The 10937-nt window shown below is 41.0% G+C and overlaps 1 protein-coding gene across 1 annotated transcript; it reads left to right on the forward strand.

Annotated features, from left to right (window-relative positions):
* The first annotated feature begins 1201 nt into the window (after positions 1–1201).
* LOC130720609 (uncharacterized) lies at positions 1202–8215 on the forward strand. Its single transcript, XM_057571275.1, has 3 exons — positions 1202–1344; positions 1939–2023; positions 7610–8215. The coding sequence occupies exon 3, from the start codon at positions 7610–7612 to the stop codon at positions 8168–8170; it is 561 nt and encodes a 186-aa protein (XP_057427258.1). The 5' UTR covers positions 1202–1344; positions 1939–2023; the 3' UTR covers positions 8171–8215.
* Positions 8216–10937: the final 2722 nt, after the last annotated feature.

A 10937-nucleotide genomic window follows, 5' to 3' on the forward strand; every position in this document is an offset into this window, starting at 1 on the left:
GTGAGGTTCTACGACGAGTGTCTAGGTTATAGACAGTGAAATGAGAGTGACTCGAGCATCCTTACCAATTATTTTTTTCTAGTTGCCATCTTTTAGATATTGAGCTTGATCAACTTGATATTGGAAAATGGTGATAGGAATGATAGTTGGTGTTGGACTGTGACAGGAACGTTAAAGAGAGAGTTTCCCTTTGTGGGAATGATGTGGAACTAGACCATTAGAGATGTCTCGTGAAGACCAGAAAGATGAGACTAAAGGCAATAACCTATGCGTCGAGACGACTGGGAAATTGGTAGGGAATATCAGAGTGCGCAATGGAAGCGTGGTATGTCTTCCTATAGTAGTTTCGAGGACGAAACCATTTTTAAGGAGGGTGGTATTGTAAGACCCTAACCTTGCTTATGTATTGCTTAAGTGATTTATTGAATAAAAGTGAAATTTCTAGTGAAGTTTGATTTAATTGCTAATCTGTCCGTGACCTTGTGTGAATTTTTGAGAGGTCTTAAAGACCTAATCTTGAAAATCTTCCTTCATGAGAGTTGTAGCTCTCTGAGCTAGCTAAATTCTCTCGTTGGTTTCAGGTCATTCCGACCTCTGTATCCCGAGATAGTCATGTTTTAGTGATGGAAGGTCAGGCTGTATTGTACTAGCAATTTTGCTAGAAGAAAGTCTCTTAATTCCGAATTTATTACTTTAATATCAAGGGAAGGAGTTTGCCTTGATTTATTTTATCCTCTTAATCAGTAGTTAGGAGAGTAATTAGTTGGACTTGGGCCAAGTTATGAGGGGAGAAGAGAAAAGGAAAACCTAGCCCATGATGTATGCTAGCCGAATTCCATGAGGAAGGAAGGAAGGGAGACCTTTGGTTGACTTGTAATGCTAGAATCAAGGGGCTGATGGGGGTTATGTTCCCTTGAATAATAAAAATCAGTTTTCATGGAGAGGATTAAGAGCTAATAATGAGCATTGAAAGTTTTGTCTCCATTTGAATTTGAAGTTTTTGTGAATGCTTTGAGGGAGGGTGTTGGGCCACGAATTGGAGGGCAAAATGGGAGGTTTGCTGCAGCTTTGAGAGACCTAATAAGGCTAAGTTAGAAACCTAACCACATACTCTCATTTTCCCACACAAATTCAGAAGAGAAAAGAAAAAAAAAACAAGAGAGATAGAGTGAGAGAGGGTGGCGGCTAGAGAGAAAGAAATAAGAAGAAGAAGAGGAAAAGCAAGAGAAACCAAGAGAAGATCAAGAGAGAAAGAAGGAGAGCAAGCAAGGACTGTGAGGAGCAGCAAGGAGAGGGCTTCTTCATTCATCCTTTTCATCATCTCACTCATTCCAATCAGCCAAGGTAAGGGTAGAGTCTAGGTTTCTTGATGAAAATTTCATGAAAGCATGATTAAAGGTTGAATCTTTATGAAGATGAATGATGCATGAGAATGCATGAGAGGTTTAGGGCTTGATTATCTGCCATATGCTCGTGATGCCTACTGTTTAAGATGATGAGATGATGGATGCTATGCCTCTTTGCAAATCACTATTATAGATGTCACTCTTGCTATGATTTTTGCTTAGAGCTGATTCATGATGATTCATATGCCTAAGATTGATTAAATTCTTAATGATTATGATGAGATGTTGTTACTGGAATTTAGAGGAGGAATATGTGCTGTATGTTTGCTGGAACAAGGCCTAGAAACCTTGGACTCAAATGGTTAGAAATTAATTTGAAGGTAAAAGTATCACTGCCAGTTTTCTGTACTGGACAGCGAAGTTCAGAGCCTAATATCACCTAATTCTGGGACTCAGATGAAAAAGTGATAAACTAGAAGGTTGTATATTTTCAAAATAGCTTTCCAGGCATGTATAGTATGTCAATTTCGGCTGAGAAATGAATTCTGGAGACCAGTTTTAATGCACACTGTTCCTGCTGCCTAAATGCTAGGGTTCGAGTAGAAGAGGAACTTGGACAGCAAGGAGCAGATTATCCAAGCTTCATTCTTCCATTCTTTTCAGATCAAGAAATCAAGGTAAGGGCTGATATCTAGGACATGGGTAGAGTTTAGGGATTTCTATGTGAAAAGCTATGATTTCATGTGTACAAAAATGCGGTTTTGGTGGATTTTTCTTTAGCTTTTTGATGTATTGATTGTTGCTGATTGCTACTGGAATTTTTACCATATTTGTGAAGCTTGTGTGATTCCATGATCAGTAGGTTAATGTTTGGCAAATGACCCTAGGTCTTGTGTATGGAAACCATGAGTTTATGCCAAATTTGCCTAGATTTTCACATGATTTTAACATGTAATTGTGACATGATCAATTCTGGATTTTTGGAGAGTATATGCTTATGGTTGTTGGCTGGACATTGACTTGTGAAGTTGAGATGGAAGGAAGGAAGAGTTTTAGAAAATCTTGGACCCTTTAGGGTTCGGCTAAGCCACTTTTGTGGTTGTTGGCAAGTTTTCTTCCTTCCGATTCATGCACAAGTTTATGTGATGGCTTGATTGATGAAGTTGCCATGACTTAAGTGTTGATGTGCATGAGAATATGACTATGTTCTTGATATTGCTTATTTGTTGCCTGATTTGAATATTGCCAAAAGGTCGCTCATCCAGCTGTAATTCCTTTTGGTGCTGTGGTTATTATTGTGATTATGTTGTATAAGTCTTGTGAAGATGTTTAGACTCTAGGTTGACTAATAGAGCCTTAACAAAGAGAAATGAGAACTTAATCGCTTGCAAGTAAAATGTGATGTAATTGGAACATAGGTCTAGTGAGGACTATGGACCATGAGAACGATGGTACCGTAAGAGACAAACGGTTACTTGCACGCGAGGGTGTTTTGTGGGTTGTACGGTGTGTCCCCACGTGATTTGGTTGACTGCGGTCACCTTGTAATTCTGTGGACGGACGGTGTGTCCGGCGGACGGTGTGGCCCCCCCATGAATGAGGGTTGTACGGTGTGTCCCCTCCGAGAATTGTTCATCTGCGGATGATCGTGATTATGGTCATTGGTGTTGAGGTGGTTGTGTGAATGGTGAGGTCGTTAGCCTAACTGAACTTAGGTGACTGACTTTGATACAACGTAAAGATTATGCTTATTATACCTTGTTATTTATGAGAATACATGAACATGTGAATGTTTCTATGAGAACATGTGATCTGACCTTGTTATTTGTCTACGTGTTTATTTGGGGGGGGGGGGTAGATGGTGACCACCACGATATTGGGGACTATCGTGAGATGGGAGATCGTTCTGAGTAGGCCAGCGGAAGACCGGCTCTGGGAGACCGACGGTTCCGGAGTCCGGAGAGTCTACGTCGGCGATGCGGAGCTCTTAGGGAGGAACAGATCTGGGACGGTTGTGGAGAGGCAGATCCTTAGGGATGGGACTGTTGTATTGCCACATCCTCCCGCTAGGTTTCATCAGACTACAGTGGACGAGGAGGAAGAGGATCCTTCGGAGGACACTAAAGTGGAGTCACGGTTGGTCGAGGAGGAGGAGGCAGTGGAGTCTTCACCACCAGAGGCCAAGTCGGGAGTCTGTGCGCAGCGTGTACCTGGGCGTCCAAAGTGCTTTAGAGTGGGACCTCGGAAGAGCGTGATAAAGCTGGAGCAGTCTAAGAAGAGAGCGCGTGGAGCGGGAGCTGACGTTCCGAAGCGGGATCAGGATTAGAGTGTTCCTTTTTGTGGGGCTGGGAATTCGTGTCGAACTATTATTTATCATTTTTACTTTCGGGTTTTCTTTTGATGTACTTTGATGTAGGGCTTAAACCCAAGGTTTAATTTATGTACTTTGGAGTTACAGTTTCTTTATTTATGAGTATTTCTTATTTATTCCGCAAATTTATTTCGTAAAGTTTCAAGAGTCGCAATTAATGAACCTTTGTCATTAATTCAAGATTAATAATTGAACGACGAAAATTCTTTACGAAAATGGTGATGTTTGGTTTACTGTGTGACACTCAAGAAATCGGGGCGTTACATACAACAACAGTTTCCATGCGAGCATAGGGATGGTGTAAGACCAAGATTTGGTCATGTAGTACAACTCTATGTTTTGATGATTACATGTTAACTATTGTGTATGAACAATTGTGGTACTCTAACATTGTTTTCTGAGTGTTTAAATGACAGGCTCTGACTCTGGTCAAAACTCACACATATCAGAAGCATTAAGCCCAAAGAGTAGCCAACGCAATGCTTTCGCACACACTATGTTTTGATTGAACAGTAGTATATGCTTTAGAAGTTCTGAAGATGACAAGCTCCGATGCGGATTCAGATCACTTAAAGTTCTGAAGACCAGAAGTTCTGAAGGTCCAGAAGCTGAGAAGTGAAGATTCTGAAGTCCAAGAGTAAGCTGGCTCTGAAGACCAAGTACTTCCAACTCTGAGGTCAAGAAGCAGAAGTTACGAAGGTCAGAGGATCCAAGCTTCCCTCTGACTCTGATCAACAAGCTTCACAAGTTCCAAAATGAAGAGTCACGTGATCAGAAGTCAATTAGGATAAGGGTCACGTCGCTATCCAAGTACGAAAGCAATTGTACCATTCTGACGACCTTACCTAAGACGTTCAGCCATAGCAGAATCTGGAAGTTACAGATTTGCCCTCCAACGGTAGCATTCCATGCAACGGATACAACCCTAATCCTTGGAGTATAAATAGAGGCTGAAGATGGAAGATGCCGCTAAGAAACTTTGTGCAAGCTTAAGCAACCATTCAATATTCTCTTAGCAATCTTTCTTCAATCGTTTTTATTGTGTTTACCTTAGCTTTCTGAGAAGCACTCATTGTAAACCCAAACCTTCAAACAGTTAGTTTGTTTTTCCTTAAGGGACCAAGGTTGGTCAGATCCTTGAGAAGACTCAAAGAGTGAATCTTAGTGCTTACTAGTTCATTCTATTGTTAGTCACTGAGCAGGTTGCTAGTGCAGCTGTAACAAACATTGAATATTGGATTGCCTTCATTCTAAGAAGGAAGAAATGACCTTAACGCGTGGACTGGATTAGCTTGAGGGATTTATCAAGTGAACCAGGATAAAATACTTGTGTGCTCTTCTTCATCTCTTATCTTTGCACCTTGTGTTATTTGTTAGAGAGATTTGTCCAAATCTCAAGAGGGAAAAGTTTTTATTTGAAAACGCTATTCAAACCCTCCCTTTTTATCGTTTTTCATACCTTCAGATGGCACCTTACGAAGCTCGGTATGGTCGGAGGTGTCGTACGCCTTTGTGTTGGCATCAAGACGGGGAGAACTTGGTTATTGGACTTGAGTTGGTTCAGCAGACCACAGAAGAAGTGAAGCGAATCCAGGAAAAGATGAGGATCTCGCAGAGTCATCAGAAGAGTTATGCTGACAACATGAGGAAGGAGCTGGAATTTCAAGCTGCAGATCATGTCTTCTTGCGGGTTACCCCGATGACAGGTGTCGGAAGGGCGATCAAGTCGAAGAAGCTTACTCCAAAGTTCATTGCACCTTACCAGATTACGGAACGTGTTGGGCCAGTGGCATATAGGATTGCGTTGCCGCCATTCCTATCTAATATTCTTGATGTACCTCACGTATCGCAGCTTCGGAAGTACCTGGCCGATAACTCTCATGTTAGTGAACCTGATGATATTCAGCTAAAGGATAATCTGACGATGGTGATGTCACCCATCAAGATCGTCGACAAGAGTACCAAACGCTTATGAAACAAGGAGGTATCCTTGGTGAAAGTGATTTGGAATCAAGCGACGGGTGACGCTATCTGGGAGCTTGAGGATGAGATGCGGGAGTCACATCCCTAATTTTATTAAATAAAATTATTGGTCGATTTTGATGTGACTTGAACTATAGATGATTTGGATGATTTTATGAGGTTGAGTTTTATAAGTGATCCATGTGACTTATATGTTTTATTTTATTTAGTTCAGTTTAATTAATTAAATAAATTTTATTAAACTTTATTTAATTAATTAAAAGATGGAAAATTGGGCTTGAAACCCAAGCTGGGCCTTGGTGGCCGCGGGTTTGGAACTTTAGAGGGAGCTTGTGGCCGCCGGCCACATTAGGGTGATGGGAGAGGGTTTTTATTTGGTTTTTAGTTCTGATTATTAGTAATTAATGAGTGATTAATAGAATTAATTGTTTTTGTTTTGGGTTTGGGCTAGAAATAAGAAAAAAGAAAAACCTAGGCCTAGTAGTGTTGGAGCCACCGGTTTTGTGTTGTGGAGAGGGGGGAAAACCTTGTTTTCGTTCACAAACTGAATTAGAAACCTTACCAAACACTCTTCACGTTGAAATCAGAAGAAAGAAGAGAGAGAAGAGAGAGAAGCTGCCGCCGCCCTTGCAACCCTAGCGCCGGTCGTGAGTGAGCGAGAGAGAGAGAGAGAGGAGAACGCGAGGGAGAAAGAGAGTGATCGAGTGGGAGAGAAAGAAGAGGGACTTGGACAGCAGCCGTTGGACTCTCTTTGAGCATCAAAAACCTTTCTTTCTCATCAAGTTTGATCAAGGTAAGGGCTGGTTTAGGAAAAGTGTAGAGGCTTAGGGTTTTGCCATGAAAATCCTTGAGAAAAGTTATGTTCTTGCATGTTTTGCATGAGATTTGTGGAAGTGTTTGTTGCTGTACCTTTTTGCCATGAAAGCCATGATTCTTAATCCTTATTTTATGTACCTTGCATGGCCCTATATTCTTATGTTTTGATTCCATGATTATATGCTAAATTTGACTTGATCTTCACATGTTTTAACATGAAGGTTGATGAATGTTTAGATCTGAATTTCTGGGTGAATATGTTTGATGTTGTTGGCTGGACATAGGCTTGTGATGATGAAAGAAAAGAAAGAACAAAAAATATAAACCCTAGAGCTCTTTTTGGGTTCGGTCGAACCCTATTTCAGGGGGTTCGGTGCGTTTTTTTATTTCGGTTCATGCACAAGTTCGTCTGATGTCTTGCTTGATGGAATTTCCATGAATTATGTGTTGAAATGAATGTGAATGTGATTATGAGTATATTTGTAACATGTATATTGCCTGACTGAGATATTGCTACAAGGGTCGCTCATCCAGCTGTAATTCCCACTGGTGTTGTGTATGTTTCATATCGTTGATACTTCATTATTCGACGTTGAATTTGTTAAGACTTTAGGTTGACTAATTAGAGCCATGAACAAAGAGAATCGAGAACTAAATCGCTTGCAAGTAAAATGTTAATTAAGTGGAACATAGGTCTAGTTAAGACTATGGACCATGAGAACGATGGTGCCATTAGAGACAAACGGTTACTTGCATGCGAGGGTGTTGGATTGACTTTATGTCGTCCTGAGAATTAAGGGTTGTACTGTGTGTCCCCTTGGGATTGACTGCGCGTCTCCCCGAGAACTGAGGGTTGTACTGAGTGTCCCCTCGAGAATTGTGCATCTGCGGATGTTCGAGATTGGCCAAGGTGTTGTGGTGGTTGTGGGAATGGTGAGGATCGTTAGTCTAACCGAATACTTAGGTGACTAACTGTTATATAAAATCCTATTAAAACAAAGATAATATGTGTTGAAAATTGCCATATATTTATGTTTGCTTTGTAACCTGACCCTTGCTTGTTTGTTTTGTGTTGTTTTGGGGGGGGGGGTAGATGGTTCTGACGAAGACGACAACGTCCATCCACTCCTGGGAACTGACGTTGTATGATGAGGAGAAGGACCGGGCTTGGATGGCCGACACATCCGGAGTCCGACGTGTCTATGTCGGCGATGCAAAGCTTACAGGTTTGGATATGCATGGAAACGTCGTGGAGATGCAATGTATGACGGGAGGAGTCATCACGATGCCTTATCCACCTCCACGATACTTTTTCCCGAAGGACAAAGGCTCTCAAGTAGCATCAGTGGAGAGTGATCCTTTAGAAGAAGCAGCGGTTGAGTCCCAGCGACAGGTAGAGCAGATTATAGTCCCAACGCAGGCCCGAGCTGAGGATCCAAAGTATGATGACAAGGCAGAGTTGAATAGGCGAGTACCTGTAGCACCGGCTTGGTGGGGTGACATGGAAGCTTGCTGTGTATGGGGTCCTTTTGAGGCTCCGCCACTTGAGTCTCTACCGCCATTCGTGCCACTTTTCAAGAAGCGTCACCAGGTCAGAGGTTGCTTCGAGAAGGAGCTCATTGAGGTTTCCAGTGAAGACAAGGATATGGATTGAGAGTTTTCTATTTTGGGGACTTGAGAGTTATGCATCGAACTTAATTATTTTGTTATTTTGTCGAACTATTTTATAGCTTTGTTATTTCATTTCAGATGTAATGAGTTCACAGTTTTGTACTTGAACAACTTCACACGTGGGTGTGCTTAGTTGTTCTTTTTATTTAAAAGCAAATGTTATTTCAGTTATCCGATGCTTTATATTCAGACGTTCGAGTTCAACTTTAAATTGATTGAGTTTAATTAAGGTCGATGTTTAAGAGTTTTCGTAAAATGGACCTTTGTCATTAATTAAAGATTAATAGTTGAATCGACGAAAATTCTTTATGAAACTCATGACGTTTGGGTTACTGTGTGACACTCGAGAAATCAGGGCATTACATCAGACCTCATGTTCAACACAAATCACAGTTCACATAAGCATTAAAAATTTAACAGGAGAATCATAATTTCACATCTCAGTTAGTAACCTAAGGTTCGGTTAGGCTAACGACCTCATCAACACACAACCACCACATTCACCTTGGCCAATCTCGAACATCCGCAGATGATCAATCACAAGGGGACACTCAGTCAACCCAAGTCACATGGAGACACACAGTCGATCCATCAATCTCGAGGGGACCGCAGTCAACCTCATCACGTGGAGTCACACAGTCAATCCACAACCACCCTCGCGTGCAATCAACCGTTTGTCTCTAACTGCACCATCGTTCTCATGGTCCATAGCCTACTCTTAGAACTATTACCATAAGTCACATCACACTACTTGCAAGCGAAGTTCACATCTCTATAATTGGCTACTAATTTCATAATATATAAGCATACCAATAGTCATCATGCATAGCATATTATTAAAATTTTCCCCCAATCTTGCCAAAATAGACAATTCATCAAACATATCCCATCAAATAACAAGTACAAACGCCTAACCCCAGGGAGCGTTGGGTTTGGCCATACAACAACACTTTGCACATATACATGTTCTCATATTTATCATACAAAATCCAGCACCAAAACATCAAGCTAATTCATGGATCAAGAAGCATAAGAAAAATTCTCCGGAAACCCTAAAGGTGGGTTCGGCCGTGAGCAACATTGGCCAGGGTTTTCATATTTTCTTGATCTTATTGGATCAAGGTTATCTATATAAATTCCAGTAGTATTTTTATCATGAAACTTCAATAAAACTTCAGATCTATAGCAAGTCATACCATATAAATCAAATCTAGCATCATGGTGGAAAAATAACAAGTTTTCTCATGTGATCAACAAGGAAATCATGGCAACACTTAAGGACATGATTAAAACAGAAACTTTGCACCTTGTTCATGCATACTAAAGCCCCTTTTCATGCAAATAGTTTCCCCATATCATAACTGTAAGATCAAGTTTTGATCTAGTAGTACAACTCTATGTTTTGATGATTACAAGTTAACCTTTTGATATGAACAATTATGGTACTCTAACGTGTTCTCTGAGTGTGCTCTTAACAGGTTCTGACCTTGTCACAAATTCACACAAATCAGATGCACTGTGCTTAAAGAGTGATCCTTGCAACGCTTTCGTATTCTCCATGTTCAGTCTGAACAGTGGAAAAGCTTCAGAAGATCTGAAGTAAATCAAGCTCTAATAAGGACTCAACTCACTTGAAGCTCTGATGATCCAGACGTTCTGACAACCTAGAGACTCTGAAGGTTCAGAAGTTCTGATGGTGTAGAAGACTCTGAAGATCCAGAAGCTGAAGAGTGAAGACTATGAAGTCCAGAAGCAACTAGCTCTGAAGACCATGTACTGATCCTCTGAAGTGAAGATCAGAAGGTACAGCGGTCAGAGGATCCAAGCTTCCATCTGACTCTGATCAATCAGCTTCACAAGTTCCAACACGAAGCGCTCCTCTGATCAGAAGTCTACGAGGTTAAGGTCAAGTCACTATCCAAAGTACAAAAGCAAAGTGTACTATCCTGACAACCTACCTAACATCCTCAGCCACAGCAGAAGCTGGAATTTCCAGAACTGCCCTCCAACGGTAACATTTCCATGCAGCGTTCAAACCCTAATCCTTGGAGTATAAATAGAGGCTGAAGATTGAAAGAAGCGGCTAGAAGCACTTACACACGCGCAAGAAATATTCAAACCTTCTAAGCTTTCTTTCATCTTGAATTTCATTGTGTTTACTATAAGCTTTTTAGAAGCTTTGTAAACAAGAACTTCATATACAGTTGTATAGTTTGCCTTTAGGAGATCAAGGTTGATCGGATCCTAGAGAAGACTAAGAGAGTGAATCTTAGTGTGAGCTAAGTCAGTGTATTGTTAGTCACTTGTAGGTTTCAAGTGCAGTTGTAACACTTACCTGATTAGTGGATCACCTTAACGGGTGGACTGGATTAGCTTGAGTGATTTATCAAGTGAACCAGGATAAAATCCTTGTGTGCTTTTCTATCTCTTATCTTAAGCACTTTATTTGTCTCGAAAGATTTGCCAAAATCTTTAAGGTGGAAGTTTTATCTTGAAAACGTTATTCAAACCCCCCCCCCCCTTTCTACCGTTTTTCATACCTTCAATTGGTATCAGAGCGCAAGTTCTGATTACCACACCTAACAGTGTTCAGTGATCCGGGCCGGTGTGAAAAACAATGGCTACCACCAGTGAAACTCAAAAAGATGGTTACAACGCAAAGCCTCCCATGTTCGATGGTCAAAGGTTCGAATATTGGAAAGATAGACTTGAAAGTTTCTTTCTGGGTTTTGATGCAGATCTCTGGGATA

Source organism: Lotus japonicus, chromosome 5 (assembly GCF_012489685.1).
Source record: "Lotus japonicus ecotype B-129 chromosome 5, LjGifu_v1.2".
NCBI lineage: Eukaryota > Viridiplantae > Streptophyta > Magnoliopsida > Fabales > Fabaceae > Lotus > Lotus japonicus.